General features: G+C 46.4%; 1 protein-coding gene across 14 annotated transcripts in view; it reads right to left on the bottom strand.

Annotated features, from left to right (window-relative positions):
• The window catches only part of Thrb (thyroid hormone receptor beta), a 372,411-nt gene that overhangs the window by 18,403 nt on the left and 335,814 nt on the right, over nucleotides 1-18,194 (bottom strand). For all 14 annotated transcript variants that reach the window (XM_015994018.3, XM_076544456.1, XM_042284359.2 and 11 more), the window contains 2 exons: nucleotides 13,065-13,212; nucleotides 9,220-9,425 (listed from right to left, as the gene is read on the bottom strand). In XM_015994018.3, coding sequence (XP_015849504.1) covers nucleotides 9,220-9,425; nucleotides 13,065-13,212 — 354 coding nt within the window. The remainder of the gene's footprint in view (nucleotides 1-9,219; nucleotides 9,426-13,064; nucleotides 13,213-18,194) is intronic.

The raw sequence follows: 18,194 nt of genomic DNA on the forward strand, positions 1-18,194 counted from the left end.
TAAGGCTCTATAGAGTAGTCACACCATCAGTGCCCACTGTCAGAGGTAAGGCTCTATAGAGTAGTCACACCATCAGTGCCCACTGTCAGAGGTAAGGCTCTGTGGAGTAGTCACACCAACAGTGCCCTTTGCCTGAGGCAAGACTCTGTGCTCCAGATTTCTAGGCCTCACCCCTCATGTCTGGATCCAGAGCCAGGTAGGACTAGAGGATCTGTCTTTCTGCAGAGGTTAGACTGGGTCCCCCTGAGGATGCCAGGCTGTCAATGAGCAACTTCAGCTTGGGGCACTGCAGGAGCCACCTTCCCTGCTACACCCTGTTAGTGGTCACACCTCACAGGGCAGCAGATAACTCTTGCCCTCAAGTTGCCAGTATATCAGGAGCCACAGGGGTAACCTGTCCCCACAAGCCTGGGGAAGGATTCTGAGAATGTGTGTGTTCACAGAAAACGTGGGCAGTGCTGACCTCTTTGAAGTTAGGTCCATCTGGGCTTTTTTCATTTTATTGTTTTGGTGGTAGCAAATGGATGGAATCTGGTTTCTGCCATGTTTTCATAGTGAATGGTGATATTCTGGGATAACCAATCCCTGGCTTTTTGGACATAGATGGGATAGATGGAGTGATGATGTGTACAATTCCTTTCCTGCTTTCTATCATTGCCTGAGCTGAGGGAAAATGTGCATCAGGCCTATTTTGGGGGCCACTGTTCCCTGCATCCAGAGGATCTTGCTGGCTTGGATAATCCCTTCTTGCCCTGATCAGGAGGCCACTCTTGCCTCCTGGTTCTCTTCACAAGCCTGTCAGGAAGACAAGCTGCTAAAATGAGCATAGCAACACAGTAGAGAGCTCTGAGGAGAAAGTACTGATATTACACACACACACACACACACACACACACACACACACACACACACACACATGCACACGCACACATATATACATACATGTAGGAACATCTCAGAAATAATATATTTTTGTGTATATATGTGCTTGTGTGTGTGTGTGTGTACACATGTGTTGGTGTATGTCACATGCATGTGTGCACATGTAGAAGCCAGAGGTTGATATCAGGTCTCTTGTTCAGTTGCTTTCTAGAGAGTGATGACAATTATAAGGAGGGATTTTAATTTATTTTTAAAACTTATTTTTATTTCATGTTTGTGGATGTTTTGCCTGTATGTATATGAGTGTTCCTAGTGCCTGTACAAGCCAGAATAAGGTATTAGATCTCCTGGGACTGGAGTTATAGATGGTTTTGAGCCACCATATGGGTGCTGGAAATTGCCTAGACCCTCTAGAAGAGCTGCCAGTGTTCTTAACTCTGAGCCATATCTCCATCCCCAGATTATGTTTTGAATTCTCTCATTGAATGGTGGGGGTGGCTCACTGACTGAGTTAGACTGGCTGGCCAGGGGCTCCAGGGATCTGCCTGCCTGGGTCTCCCCAGTGCTGGGATTACAGGAAGACACCTCTGCACACGGGTTTTTCTGAGTGTGCTGGGGACCCAGCTCAGGTCCGCATGCATCCACAGCAAACATTTTACCCCCGAGCATCTCTCCGGCCCCCAAGCACTCAAACATCCACCGGCTGGGACTAGTCTGACTGTACCGAACCCGTCAGCACCGTGCCTTTGACAATGCTGCTGTCCACTAGTTCTCATTCCATCTGTGGGCAGAAAAGCAGCAGGATCACTTCCTGTGACCAGCGATTTGAAGGAAGGAGGAAAACTATGCAAGGGAATGTGCACCAATGAAATTACAGCCCCGATGGAGCTGCGCAAGCTTTTCTGCTGGGAAGCCAACATTAGAGCAGAAAAAAGCATTCTGTTGGGTCATCAAGGTGTGTTTCCACGGGGAGCTCAGGTGCAAGGGAAAAGAAAAGGAACCTGAGAAGGAGGTGGGTTGCCAACTGGTCTAGAGAACTGAGGCTGAGCTGTGCAGATGCTCATGTGACTTTCCTGTAGATTTTTCACCCATAAGAACTCTACATCACTGGACTCTTCTTGAATCTGTTAGATAGCTTATTGTGACTATTGGCCGTGGGTACCAAACAAATGGGATTGATCCTATGTCCAGTATATACTTGTGCCCCAATACCAAACTCCAGCACCAATGATGCCTCCGGCTTGTGTCTACCTGCTTTGCCTCTGGACCTGCCAGCTGCCTTAGCTTGCTCATAGGGTGTTCCAATAGTAACACTGACTTCTGTCCTCTGTTCCCTAAATGGACCACCTAGGTCAGTGCATCTGACCTTACCACCTCCACTCCACAAATTGCCTTTCTCTTTTCTACTGTAGCCTTCTGTCTGGACCTTTCCTTCCTCTGGAACTCCTACTTCAACCTCTCATCTCTGTCCACTGCAAACCCCAACTCACATCCTGTCTGTTCCTAGACATCGTGCTAGATGACCTCATTTGAAATGATGCTGACCTCCTTTGCACACTCCTGGTGGCCAGTCTTGCTAGATGACCTCATTTGAAATGATGTTGGCCTCCTTTGCACACTCCTGGGGACCAGTGGGTACCACTATTATGGTGCTGAACATCTGTTACTCTTATTTTTCATAGTTATCTAGGCACTCTTCAAAGATACAGACTTCTCAAAAGTCTCAAAGGGACTTCACAAAAGGCTTTGTGTTTTTGCCTGCTGTGTACCAGGCCTTTGGCAGAAGTGGGGCAGACAATATGCTTGTTCATATATTTACTTGTCAGCACATATCAAGTTAATACTACAAGCTAGATCTCCCTCTAGATGCTGAGATTACAGCACTGGACAATGTCTCACAAGGCAAGTTGCATTGTAGTGAGGGAAGATTGAGGAGAGGCAAGACAAATAAATTCACCCAAGAACTCCAGCTTGTGGTAAGCCTGGAGATGACGCTGGTCCACCAAGGTCAGGAGACAGGTGGTACTAAGGTCCATTTGAGAAGCAAGTGGCCAGGGCTTTGACCAGAAGAATGCCAACGAGGCAGCTGTCTGTGGATTTACAGGAGGAACACTGAAGGTAGAGGGAGGAGTTGTGTTTGGAATATGAAATGTTCCTCATGGGCTCACATGCTCAAACACTTGCTGGCACGCTGTTTGAGGAAGTTGTGTAACCTTCAGGAAGCGGAGCCTGGCTGGAGGAAGTAGGTCACGAGCAGGTAACCCACAAGGTTTCATTGCCCAGGCCCCACTCCCTGTCTTTTCTCTCAGATGGAAGGTGATCCGCTGCCTCCCGCTCCGACTGCTGTGCCTTCTTGGCCATTGTGCTGGCTAGTTTGTACGTCAGCTTGACACAAGCTGGGGGGGGGGCAGTGCCTCAGTTGAGGAAATGCCCCATGAGATCTGAAAAGGCATTTTTCTTAATTAGTGACTGATGGGAGATGACCCAGCCCATTGTGGGTGGTGCCATCCCCAGGCAGGTGGTCCTGGGTTCTATAAGAAAGCAGGCTGAGCAAGCCATGGGCAGCAAGCAGCACTCCTCCATGGCCTCTGCATCAGCTCCTGCCTCCAGGTTCCTGCCATGTTTGAGTTCCTGCCCTGACTTCCCTGAGAGGTGGACTGTTACCTGGAAGTGTGAGCTGAAATCAACCCTTTCCTCCCCAAATTGCTTTGGTCATGGTGTTTCATCGCAGCAACAGAAACCCTAACTATGATGGCCATGATGAACCATTCTCCCAAACTGTAAGCCAAAGTAAACCTTCCCTCCTTGAAGCTGCTTATTGTCAGAGAAAGAGCAACTAACACACCAAAGCAAAGTTCTGAGGACAGAAGAGAGACCTGGGTGGGGGCGGGGAGCCCAGCAGAGAAGCATCAAGTGGGCCCCACGGACCACAGGAGGAGAGAAACACGTAAATACAAAACAATGCTCAAGGAAGGGCTACAAACAGGACAAAGGCCTGATGAGGTGTCGGGCTGCTGGGTTGGGGAAGGAGTGAGTCAGAGGGAGAAGTCGCTGGGGACAGCAGCAGTTTGAGCAGGCTGGGATGGGGGCTGTACTATGGGTTCGCAGTAAAATCGAAGTGGAGAACTTAGGAAGATGCACTGGGTGTCGGTGCAGAAACCCAGAGTGGCCTGGATCCTCCGGGCAGTGGGGACAGAGAGGTACAGAAAAGGGGTTCAGGTGTGTGTGCAGGCACTAGTCTCTGCTCGGCACTGGGGAGGCTGGAGTTACACACACCTCTGCCAGCTGGCCCTCTGTGTTGAGGTTTCCTTAGCATTGTCGGAGGTAAGTAGGAGATGTGGCCAGTTGGCCTTGTTTCAAATGGCTGGCTGGAAGCCAAGGACATCTCAGCTTAGGCTGGCAGCTCCCTGGCACTGACAGAGTGGGATTTGGCCAGGTGGATGAGTCCTCTCTGTTCAGCAGGTGTCTGCTCACACCATTACAAAGCCATGGAGAAGGACAGGGATGCATTCAGGGCCTTGGGGTCTGGGACACGACTTCAGGCCTCTGCTTCCTGAGATGAATGGGATAAGACGGTGAGAGTGGGGAGGGGTGGGATGAGGCATGGAGCACGGGATGCCGTGGGGCACGGGATGCCGTGGGGCACGGGATGCCATGGGGCACGGGGTGCCAGGCTGTATCCTTTACAGTGAACAGTTTTTACACCATTTGAGATGGTCACAAGGCAAATGAACTGTAGGTGTGTGTGTGTGTGTATGTGTGACTAGATCTGGGCTCCAGTGTCTGTCCCCACACAGCTAGGCTCTCCTGCCTGCTTCTGAAATGATGATGATTTGGGGTGACAGATCATCTGTAGGATCTGACCATGCAGACCACAGATGCACCTCTCTGACCCTCCGGTCTGTGCCCCTCTGACACTGCACAGGGAGAAATCGGGCAGGTCTGTCCTGACTCTAAAGGTCACGTTTCATTCTTGTGCAGAAAGTCTGCCAGCTGCCCCCTCTAGTGCACCAGGGAGGAGAACAGTGCACAGTGTCGCCAGATGACGACGGCCACGTGCACAGCAGGCTGCAGAGGGTGTGGGATTTGTGCCAGCGTCTTCCTGCCATGGAGAGGGCAGAAACAAGCCTCCCTTCCCAGCCCACTTCTGCTTTTCATAACAGTGTCTTCACTGTTGAAAACACTTCTGTAACCCCGGAGATTGAAGTGGATTGACGAAAAGCACGAAAACAACATAATTTAAATGCTTCTGGATGCGGCTTGACAGCATGGGTTTAGGTTCATTATGAAATGGCATGGATTTCACAAAAGTTCCTCATTTGCCAAACACTCTCATTTTCTCAGATGGAAACACAGATCTGAAAACCAGATCAACCCACCACCTCTTTTCCTGATTTGGTTGGAGTCTGTCCTTGAGGGCAAAGGAAGAAGTTGTTCCTTTTGGAGACCAGACACTCACTCCTGGTCAATGAATAGTACAGCTTCTATGACAGCACAAGATTCTCAGTCCCTCACAGCGACCGCACTACCAAGGCCACCAGCCTCTTCACTCCTTCTCCAGAACAAGGCGGAACATCAGCACATAAAAACCAATGAAACAAGGCCGGGCGGTGGTGGCGCACGCCTTTAATCCCAGCACTCGGGAGGCAGAGCCAGGCGGATCTCTGTGAGTTCGAGGCCAGCCTGGGCTACCAAGTGAGCTCCAGGAAAGGCGCAAAGCTACACAGAGAAACCCTGTCTCAAAAAACCAAAAAACCAAAAAAAACCAAAAACCAAAAACCAAACCAAACCAAAACAAAAAACAAACAAACAAACAAACAAACAAACAAAAAAACCCAAACCAACAATGAAACAGTATGCAGTACTCTAAGCACAAAGAGGAAACATAAGCCCTAGACCATCCCTCTGTCCATGGCGACCTTTCAGTACACGGATACTGCTCATTTGCTTTCCATTGCTGTGATGAAACACCCTCGCCAAAAGCAACTTAACGGGGCTTATTTACCTATACTTCCTGTCCTAGCCGCTCCCTGCCGGGAGCCAGGGCAAGAACTCAAGTGAGAGCTTGGAGGCAGGCCTGCTTGCTAGTCTTGGGGTGGAGAGATAGCTCAGGTTAAGAGTGCATACTGCTCTTGCAAAGGACCCAAGTTGAGTTCGTAGCACTCTCATTAGGGGCCTCACAACCACCTGTATCCCCAGCTCCAAAGGGATCTGACACCTCTGGCCTCTAGGGGCATCTGCACCCACATACACACATGAACATACACACATAGCCCCACACAGATACACATGTACCCACAGACACACATGCACACACATATCCCCACACAGGTACACATGTACCCACAGACACACATGCACACACATATACATATCCCTACACAGACACATATGCACACACATACACTTATGCCCCCATATATATTCCCACACAGACACACATGTACACACACACACACACACACACATATCCCCCCCCCACACACATGCATACCCCCACACAGACACACATGTACACACAGACACTTATCCCCACACAGACACAGACACACACACAAAAACATATCCCCACAGAGATACACATGTACACACACATCCCTACACAGACACATATACACACACATACTCACATTCCCACACAGAGACACATGTACACACACTTATCCCCACACAGACACAGACACACACACAAAAACATATCCCCACAGAGATACACATGTACGCATATACACTTATCCCCACACACACATACACGCATAAACATAACTTAAGAGGATAAATCCTTAGACTCTGAATAGAAACACTTGAGTGATGACAGAAACAGGGTTAGTTAGATTCATCCCCATCTAGAGGTAAAAAAATGAAAGCATAAAATTCCCCAGAAGTCCAGACCGGGCCTGACTCCTCCATCTGACTCAGAACTCAGCTTGAATTCCACTTCCTGTGGATTACTTGAAATCAGAACGGAGCTCCAGGCCTGGCTGTGGCCCACACGTGAGGATGGACTGAGGTGGACCGAGGAGGCCTGTGGGCATGCTGGGCTCGGCACTGATAGGGTCTAGATGGATTGGTTTGGAATTGGCCTGTTGATTCAGAATTAGTGCAGTTTAATTTCTGGACAGGCACACCGGGGTGGGGCCGAAGGTAAAGTACCAGGGCGCTGCCCTCCCATTCAGTAAGGCTACGCGGGTGGTAGGCAGGAGGAGTCTAGACAGATGGGGCACCGGCTGCACATGCTCCCCATGTTCCGGCACAATCTAGCTGAGGGAGCCCCGTCAGCTTCCCATGTCCACACCTGTAGGGTTGGCAGAGGGAGGGGACAGTAGGGCCCCAAGAGTTGAGGCTCGAATCCCTTGGGTGTTTGGTGACTTTTCTAGAGACCATCATCAAAGTACTGGTGACGTGTGAGAGAATTTGTTTCAGAACAGGTGGATTATGCATAGCCTTTTCTCCCCCCAAATTCCCTTCATGATTGTTATTGTTGGTCCTGGGGATTGGCCCAGGACCTCATGGGGCCCAGCAAGTGCTCTCTGGCTGAGCTGTATCCCGGGCTCTTTCTTTGCTTTTACTTTTGAGATAGGATCTTATTAAGTTGCCTAGTCTGGACTTGGAGCTCAAGCAGGCCTTGAACTTGCAATCTTCCTGCCTAGGCATTCTGTGTAGTCCTGATTGCAAGCTTGAAGCCACTGCATCATAATGCTGCTGTTGTAGTGCATAGGTAATTCCACCACTGTAGCTTCTCATTTAAAGAGAGCGCCTCTGATGTACAGACAGATCGTCAGGCTTTGCTGCCAGCAAGGCACTTCCACTGCATACACTGAAGGCACAGCCAGTCTCAGAGGTGGCTGGATACTGGCTAGAGCAGGTCTGATGAGGTGGGGTGGGGGTGACTTGGACCAGAGGCTTGGTTTTGGGGCCTGGCTTAGCCACTTACTGTCATATCATCTGTGTATGGGCTTAGTTTTCACATCTGTAAAATGGGGATAGTAGCTCCAGCAAACTCAGAGTACTAGGAAGTCTGGTTGAGAAATGGATGGCAAGGGCTTTCACTGTAAAATCGACTAAGCATCCATAGATCTGAAAAGATCTGCCTTGTCTCCATACCTCCCCCATCCCTACACTCTTATTCCCTGGCTCCTGGACTGAAGCTTTTATTCCTAGATTAGCATTTTGACTTTTACAGATAAAAACTTAGATCATGGGAAGGGACTGTGAGGAGAGAAAGGTATAGCTGAAGTTTTTCTGTGTCCACATATGCATAGGCTTGGAAGAGAAAAAAAAGTAATATATACAGTTATATAAAAAATGATAACTTTAAAAAATAAAGTCTTTAAAGAAAAAATAAAAGTAATATAAAAAACCTTAGACTCACAAATATAGGATAGATAGGATATCTTCTTTAATTTTGCCAAATACAAACAGACTAGATATTGTAACTATAATACTTGCTTGATAATTGTTTTGTTATATGTAATTTTACTACATTAAAGTTAAAATCTTCCTTTTTGAAAAAAGGTGGGATAAAGAGAGAGGAGAATTCTGGGAAGGGAAGGCTGAGTCAGGAGTCACCAGCCAGACACAGAGGAAGTGAGATGTAAAAGTACCAGCAAGCCACAAGCCACGTGGCAACTTATAGATTAATAGAAATGGGTCAATTTAAGATATAAGAAAGAGATAGCAAGAAGCCTGCCATGGCCACACAGTTTATAAGTAATATAAATCTCTGTGTGTTTACTTGGGTCTGAGCAGCTACAGGAGCCGGGTGGACACAGAAAAACTTCATCCACAGAAGGGAGAGGAAACTGTGGTCTGGATGTAAAATAATAATAATAATAATAATAAATCATGAAAAAATATGATCGCAAAAATAAAGAAACAACAACAAACACTAAGAGCTGAGGTTTGGGACCCTTCCTCCTAGAGATTCTGTTCAAGGGGGCATGCATGTGGATGAGCCTCAAAGGCTGAGTATGTACACTGGGAATCTGAAGGCAGAAGGGTTGGGGAGAAGGGTAAGTCAGCAGGTATCAGAATTTCCTGAGGAGACGTTCCAGCCCTGGCCTCATTAACAGGAAAAGCACCCTGAGGTCAGAGGCCTAACAAGCAGCTCTGGGCTCCAGTGAATGACCATCCGCACTCGCAGCCTCGGCACCCCCCCCCAAAGCCCCCCCCCCCATGCCCCGCTGGCACGATTGCAGTTCAAGTCCCTGGCCTCTCTGAGCTGCACCCCCCCCCCCCCGGGCGGGAAAATGAGGCACTAACGGCAGCAGGGTCCAGAGGACTCTAACCCAGAAAATGGGAACATACATGGATAGTGAGCTTGGCAAGGAACCTTACCAGAAATTTCCGCTTCTGCTTCCAGTGGCTGCCCTGGGCATTGGTGGCCACATGGGCCTCGGTGACCGTCTTGATAAGCTCCCATTCCTCATCCGTGGGCTCCGGTTTGTGCCCAATGGATTTCTGCAGCTCTTCCCGGCGCCTCTTCTCACGGTTCTCCTCTATCAGCTTCCGCTTGGCTAGCCGTTTGCTGTCATCCAGTACCACTGGGAGGGAGAGAGGTGAGAGGGACCCACCAGTGATGGAGAGCTTGGAGCAGACTGTAGGTTCTGAGCCTGGGGGCTCTGGGCTTGATGGCTTAGAGCAGCGATTCTCAACCTCCCTAATGCTGTGACCCTTTTATACAGTTCCTCACATCGTGGTAACCTCCAACCATAAAATTAGTTTGTTGCTACTTCATAACTGTAATTTTGCTATTGTTATGAATCATAATGTGAAAATTTGTGGTGTTTGACGGTTTTTGGTGATTCCTGTGAAAGGGTCATTTGACCGCAAAGGGGTTGTGACCAGGTTGAGAACTACTGGCTTAGAGGTTCACACTAGGCACATTCTCCTTTCCATAGCACATTGCCTCTGATTAATCACTGCCCAGTATAAGCCCAGTGCCAAGCTCCCAGTGCCCAGACCAATTTTACAAAATAGAGCTTTGAAGGAACCTGGGCACCAGGAACTCAGCTCTACAGAAGGCAGTGGCCCTAAAATCAGACGGAAGCAGAGAGAATTAAAACCCATACTACTTGGGAAATCAAGTGGGCTGCCATCTGCATTCATTCCCGGGGCTTCTGTACTTCCGGTTAAGGAGGTCTGCTGGAGTAGTGATAGGACGGAAAAGAACTCTTCCTGGCTTCTATAAGGGCAGACTGTGATGCGGCTGGGACTCTCTTGAGCCTCACAGGTATGTCTTCCCAAGGCTTCTTACCTGGTCTACCCTCGATGGTAGATAAAGCACCTTAGCTGGGAACCTAGAAAGACTTGGGTTTGAATCCTGACACTACCACCTTCTAGCAGTGTGACTTCTAAGCAAGTTTCCTAGGCTCTCTGAGTTTCATGTCTCCCTTTATGAGATGGGATCAATTAAACCCATGCACAGGGTAGTCACTATAGCAATGAACTGTAAGCGCTGAATGAGTGTAATCATAAGCTTTTCCATTTGCGCAAAAAAGGAACAAGAAACCTATCTTTCTGTGGTCAGTTTCCAAACGAGACTTTTACCAGACTTATAGTAAGACTGAGGTTTTGTTTTATTTTATTTAAAGATTATTATTATATTGTGTGTGTGTGGGGGGGGATAGGTGTACATATACTGAGGCACATTGTGAAGGTCAGAGAATAACTGTGGACTTGGTATTCTCCTTTGACCATGTAGGTTCACAGAAGCCTGTTGATAATCAGAACCATAACATCTATTCATCTTATTTTACCTAAAAAGTGTGTGTGTGTGTGTGTGTGTGTGTGTGTGTGTGTGTGTGTGTGTGTGTGAACCTTTGTGTACACATTCAGAGGCCAGAGAAGTATGCCAGGTGTTTTCCTCAATCCCTCTTCACATTATTTGAGCCAGGGTCTCTCACTGAACCTGAAGCTTACAGTTAGGTTCAGATCCTGGCCAATGAGGCTCCTGGCCAATGAGTCCCACAAATATACCTGTCTCCACCACCAACACTGGGGTTACAGGCACATGTGGCCATGGCCAGATTTTATGTGGGTGCTTGTGGTGAGAATTCTGGTCTTCTTGCTTTCACAGAAAGCACTCCTACCCCAAGCCATCTGCCCATTTCCAAGACTCAGGTGTCAGATGACCTCAGACAGTATCTAGTTCATCTTTTATCTATCCAGTATCTTTCCACAGAGGAGGGAACTTATCCAGAGACTGCGATTTGCCTAAAGTCATGCATCAAGTTCATGGTAGAGACAGAGGAAGACCCAGGACTCTTGCTTCAGTTCCTACAACTGACTGTCCTTGTAAATGTCCAATGTAAAGGGCAGACACAGCAAGAAGCTAATTCACAAGCAATCCCAGATGATCTCATCAGAATTGGATCTTAATGTCACACGAGTGTTTGCTAATGTGGGAAACATGGAGTAGTCCTGTGAGGCAACTTTGGCTCACTTGCTAAAGGCTCATAATGCCCAAAGCTCCACCACCGGAAGGCTTCCAGCATGTCACACTGTTGCATTTGACATGTGTCACAGCCTGAATCCTGGACCTGAGTCTGTGAGGTAGGTGGTGATTTCTCAAGCAAGAAACCTAAAGCTTAACTCTGGAATCACGTACCTAGTAGTGGTAGGTTTGCGACGGGCAGAGATTTTCCTCCCTCCCTCCCTCCCTCCCTCCCTCCCTCCCTCCCTCCCTCCCTCCCTCCCTCCCTCCCTCTCTCCCTCCCTCCCTTCCTCTCTTCTTTCCTTCCTTCTTTCATCTTATTATGATTTGTTTAATTTAGTGTGTGTGTGTGTGTGTGTGTGTGTGTGTGTGTGTGTGTGTGTGTGTACATGCCCACAGCACAGTCACAGGATACCTGTGGGAGTCAGTTTTCTCCTTCCATCATATGGGTCACAGGGATTGAGTTTAGGTTGTCAAGCTTGGTGGCAGGTGCCTCTACCTGATGAAATATCTGGCCGTCCAGAGTTTTTATGTTGAGAAACCTAGATCTTTTAAAATGCCTCATAAGCAAGTAAAAAACCTCAAAATGTATATCCACACTGTTTAGCTGGACCTTGAGCATTTTTAATCCCATAACTACTCACACCTTAAACTTAATAAAACAATAAAATGGCTACTTAAATAATGGTGGTTTGGAACAGTGACATATTAGTATTTGGTTTTAAGCTAATCATGTTCACATCCTGGTTAGAAAAGGGTCCAATCCTTTAGAGTTGAAGATGCCCTGGGCCTGAGGTGCAGATGGACAGTACTTCCAGCCCAACACCCTAATAGATCTCTTAACACTCTCCATAGCATTTTCCTCTATGAGGAATTACAGTTTTTTTTTTAATTCTCTAGGGAGAACACTATTTACAGTACCAATATAAAGCAGGATTATTTTTTCTTATATCAGGAAAGTTCTCATTGCCTTTTCTTTCTTTCCAGTGCTTTTCTTTTAAACTCATGATTGAAACCTCTGATGTATAAACATGATGGCTGTGGAAATCATTCTTACTGATTCCTGGCAGAGGGGAGGATGCATATTCTTAATGGCACAGTTCTTTTTTTTATGATAATTAAGGTGACTGGTGCAAATCCCTGGGTGAGGGCTGGGAGGAGAGACCCCAGGGCCTATGATATAGCACTTAGAAAATTGGATAGTACAGCTTTAGCTAAAAAAAAAATTTTGGCTAAAAATACAATAAGCAATCAACAGTGGGATGATTCATGTGGGAACATTCAACTTTGAATTCTTAAAAAATTCTTGTACATGATGTTTTCTGCCAGTACCACATCTCCAAAAAAGGTCAACCAAATTAATTTATTTGTTTTTGAAAACCCAAGGACTGGTCTATAAACCTCTCCACACATGAAGCCTGCTATGAGAAGTGACTATGTTCCCCGGACAAGTTCTCTCATTTGAAGCGTGGAACAGGCTTGCTAATAGGCTACCCTTCAAACACACACAGGGATGACCTAACCACCCTTTCCCCCATCATCTGGATGCTTTGGAAGTGGGGAATTGATGAGCTGGGAAGAAGAAAGCCAATGGTTCCCACCGCCCCTCCATCAAGGCAGGGAGGAAGGGGTGTGTATAAGAGCCAGCCTGTCCACAGAGGTTCCTGCTTTCTTTGTTGATCTTGAACTGAACCCTTCCCCCAGTTGACACTCCTTGGTATCAAGCAAATGAAGAGCATCTACTTACAGTCTGTTGCCATGCCAACATAGATGCATTTCTTAAAGCGACATTCCTGGCACTGGTTGCGAGTGACTTTGTCTATGACGCATTTTCCTTCATATTTACAGGAATAAGATGGATGGAGACTTTTCTGAATGGTTCTTCTAAAGAAACCCTAAGTAAGAAAGACCCAAGAAAACATTCATATTTTCTGAAACTAGATGACTCTGGAGTTAGTGTCTACTGAGAATGAGATCAACTGTGCTGGCCTTAGCCTGGGCTGGGGCCTCCAGCTTTATACCCTCAAATAAAGGATGGTGGATGCAAGTGAATCCAAGGAGCTGAGGGAGTTTTCACAGGTCTACATTGTCCGCATTTATTCAAGGAAACAAAGCTGACAGGCAATCTGGTTTTTGCTTTTATTTTTCTATACTCTGAGTGGTATAACTTTTATTTCATAGGGTATCATAATTATGTTGCTAAGCTAAGTGAATGAAAAGCTTTATTACTTTATCCTGAACAGCAGGATACCTGATTGACAGTTTCTTTATTTAAAGACACTTGCAAGAATATTTCCTTAAGAAACCTACTACTCCGTACAATGAAACATACACCAAGAACATTTTAAATTGTTTGGCAATATATATATATATTGGTTTTTCGAGACAGGGTTTCTCTGTGTAGTTTTGGTGTCTGCCCTGGATCTTGCTCTGTAGTCCAGACTGGCCTTGAACTCACAGAGATCCACCTGGCTCTGCCTCCCGAGTGCTGGGATTAAAGGTGTGCACTACCACCACCTGCCTTAAATATATCTTTATTACATTTAGAGATTTTATTTGATTCATGTTTGAGTCCTAAAATGACCATGACCTATACCCAAAGGTCACTCCATCATACTACAAGGACACTTGCTCAACCATGTTCATTGTGGCTTCATTCATAATAGCCAGAACCTGAAAACGAGCTAGATGTCCCTCAACTGAAGAATGGATAAAGTAAATGTGGTACATTTACACAATGGAGTATTACTCAGCTGTTTAAAACATGGCAACATGAAATTTGCAGGCAATTTAATGGAACTTGAAAAAATCATCCTGAGTGAAGTAACCCAAACCCAGGAAGATAAACATGGTATGTACTCACTTATAAGTGGGCATTAACTATTAAGTAATGATAATCAAGCTACAATGCATAGACCCAGAGAGGTTAGGTAAAGAGGAGAGCTCTGGGGGGGCATGCATGAACCTCCCTGGGAAGGGAAAATAGAATAAATCTTGTGGGTGGACTGGAGGAAGATGAGGACAGGAGCGGGAGGAATCAGGTTGGGGTGGTGATGGTGGAGGATGAGAGTGCAGGGAGAGACAGCTGTAATTGGGAGCATTGGGGGTGTGGTAGTGTGGAAACCTACTGCAATAGAAACTTCCCAGAATCTATAAGGGTAGTCCTAGTAATGGAGGATATGGAGTTTGAACTGGCTATCTTTTGTAGTTAGGCAAGGCTCCCAGTGGTGGGACTGGATTACATTTGGTTGAATTGTTGGGCTAGGAGGTCCTGTGGAGATTCCTAAACACCCCAGGCTGATGGTGGGACAGAGGGTCGCTCTCTGAAAACTGACAGTGGGGCCCATTGTCGAGGACAATATCCACACAGCTCATTGAACATAGAGAGGTCGATCTGGTGCTTGCATGGAGCCTTCACCCCTACATTCTAGTCTCTGTGGTGTGGAAAGGTACTCTGCAGGCTACAGAAAGAGAAACCTGGACACCAAAGTAGCCACAAAACCTTTGACCTACAATCTGTCCTGCCTGCAAGATGTGCTGGGACTCCTAATGACTCCTAATTATTCTTCTATACTTATGGATGGGTGCCTTGTCCAGTCATCGTCAGAGAGGCTTCCTCTGGCAGCAGATAGGAGCAGATACAGAGACCCCCAGCCAGACATTATGAGCCAAGAGAGTCTAAATTGGAGGTTTTCATTGGGTCCTTCCCCTACAAAATCGGGGAACCCCATGGAAGGGGAGGGGAGATTGTAGGAGTCAGAGGGGATGGAGGACACGAGGAGAATGTGGCCCACTGAATCAACCAAGCAGGGCTCGTCTAGGTTCTCAGAGACTGAAGTGGCCAGCACGACCTGCATGGATCTGCACCAGGTCCTCTGAGTGTCTGTTATGGCTGTTAACTTGGTGTTTTTGTGGGACTCCTAACTGTGGGAGCAGGTGTGTCTCTGACTCCTTTGCCTGCTCTTGGGAGTATTTTTCTCCTATTCGGTTGCCTTGTCCAGTCTTGATATGAGGGCTTTTGCCTTGTCTTATTGTATCTTGTTTTGTCCTGTTTGACTGTTGTCTTTTGGATGTCTGCTCTTTTCTAAAGAGGACACAGAGTGGATCTGGGGGAGAGGGGAGGTAGGGGCAAAGCTGGGAAGAGTAGAGGGAGAGGAAACTGTGTTCAGGATGCATTATATGAGAGAAGAATCTATTTTCAAAAAAATGAGAGAAAAGGGGAAAAAATAAAATAAAAAGATGTCTCCCTCAACCTTTCAAACAACAGGATTCTAAGAACAGAAAAGTCTAGCTTGGAGCTTTTACATCTAAAGCCCCTGTACCCTCCAGTGTCTGTGGGCATAGGAGTTCAATATGCTTCCTCCTTTCTGAAGAACACTACTGGAGTCTAGTTTTGGCTGATTTCCATAACTTTCTCCAGACTGTTATTTATTTATTTTGATACAGGGTCTTGCTATGTAGCCAAGGCTGGCCTAATATGCAACTTTCTATATATTCTAGGCTGGTTTTGAACTCATGACTCTCTCATCTCAGCCTCTCAGGTGCTAGGATTTAGGAGTTTACCACTATGCTGGGCCTTAAAGGCATTAGTCCAGAGCCTTTCTGGACTTGAGTCCTAAGTTCTGGCCACTGATGAATGCACAGGAACTAACATGGTAGTGAGCTCTGACTGTGAGGGACACAGACAGAGAGGCAGATGCATTCTGTGCCCCCTTGCTCCACAACCTTACTTGTGAGGTTCTATTAATGATATCATTGTGCAGACTACAAAACCATGCCTTAGGTGTGTTCAATCACTTGCCACAGATCATGTGGTCACTTGGCTTACAACCCAGGAGCTATGTTCCATATTATTTTTTTTTTCCTAAAACAGGGTATTGCTATGGAATCAGGGCTTGCTTGGAACTTTCTCTATAGTCCTAGATGTCCTTGAACTTGTAATCCTTCTTATTTAGTCTCCTGAATGCTGGGATTCCAGATTCCAAATGTGTCCCACAATACATATATGCATTCTAAATCTTATTTCCTTAACTGCTTACCTGATAATACAATGAAATGGTTTTGTTGTATTATTTAAATGAGCAAAACATATAAAAAGTTTCTTCTTGCTCATCTCCCAAACTTTCATTTAAACTAACAAACACATTTTGAAAGAGTTCTTTACTAAAACTCAAAGGGGGGTCTCTCACTTTTTTAGAGAAATACCAGTTGCCCGAGATTCTGCCCACTTTTGTCCCCCCCCCCTTTTATGGCTTTGGTTGTGGACACACGCCCCGCTGCATAGCCCGCACTCAGACAGAGCTTTTCTTTGTAATGAAAGAGTCCATAGTAGGACCTTGTATTGAGAAAAGCAGGAGTAACTGAGACTCATATCTGTGGTTTTAAGGCATATGACTTTTTTTTTCAAAACTGCATTCTAACAGGAAAACTCATTGCCTAAGGGATTTGTGTTCTTGAACGTGTGTACACACCTCTGAATGATGAGGATAATCAGGGTTTTGTGTTCTTGAACATGTGTGCATGTCTCTGAATGATGTGGATAATCAGGGTTTTGTGTTCTTGAACATGTGTGCATGTCTCTGAATGATGTGGATGTGCTTGTTATGGCCCAGGAACCACACACAAACAGCCATTTGAGACATCAGTACCAAGTGGGAAACCCAGGTGCAGATTGGGTGAATCCCGCCCAAAGGGCCACATTTTGTGGCAAGCCTCCAGTATGAAATGCAAGTTTCCATTTGGCTTTTCCATTCTTAACTCTGACTCTCTGTGTAAGGGGGTAGAAGGGACAAAAGAAACCCAGGCATTTCTGGCCAGATGGTTAGTACAGACTGGGAAGCGGCAGGACAATGCCCACTTCTGGAGGAAGCCATGTTTACCTAGAAGCCAGCCAGGGGAGGATGTGGACATCTGCAGAGATGGAGGGAGGCTCATAAGCCCTTTTCTCCCTCACACTGGATGCTCATAAAGAGCACACCAGGGCAGGATGAGCAGAGGAGTCCTAGAATGAGGGTAGACCCTCTATCTCCACAAAGGTATTCCATGTACTCTTTGATGAAATGAGAGAACCGATACTTTGCTTTTGTGGAAAATAGAATTGCATCAGCTTGCTGTGCTGTTCCTTGTACCTTTTGTGAGGACCTCTGATGACTTTCGCCGACCAAGTCCCTTTTATGTTACCACACTACCCTAATCTGTGGCAGAGCATGTTTTGACATGTGATGAGGGATTACTACTTTTAGGTAAATGTAACAATGATAGATCTTCTAATTTTAAAAAAGTGATGAAAATTAACTCCTGGAGGTAAACTTAAAGATAAAACATTTACTTAAAAAATCATTTTAGGACTCCAGGGGTGTAGTTCAGTAGCACAGTATATGCTGAACATGCACGAAGCTCTGAGTTCAGACCCCAGCACCAAAACCCACCCACCCATCAAATTTTGTGAGCTGACAAAAGAGGCTTCTTAGGGAATAAGTAAGGACATGTTTCACTGTAGGTGAGTGGAGGACTTGCCTTTATAACCTACACCAGACATTTCTGTACTCAGAGAAGAGCCAGATTCATTTCCCAGATGATGGATTAGCAAGATATAAGGACCTCTATGTAGCCAGGCATGATGGCACATGCCTTTAAACCCAGAACTCAGGGTGGATCTCTGAGTCTGAGGCCAGCCTGGTCTACAGAGCAGGTTCCAGGATAGCAAGGGCTACACAGAGAAACCCTGTCTCAAAACAACATCAACAACAATAACAAAAGCACACACACACACACACACACACACACACACACACACACACACACACACATACACACAAGGACCTTATGTTACTATGCATCCTAGTAAGCATTCACTGTCATCTTCACATAACTTAAG

This window comes from Peromyscus maniculatus, chromosome 9 (assembly GCF_049852395.1).
Source record: "Peromyscus maniculatus bairdii isolate BWxNUB_F1_BW_parent chromosome 9, HU_Pman_BW_mat_3.1, whole genome shotgun sequence".
Lineage (NCBI taxonomy): Eukaryota > Metazoa > Chordata > Mammalia > Rodentia > Cricetidae > Peromyscus > Peromyscus maniculatus.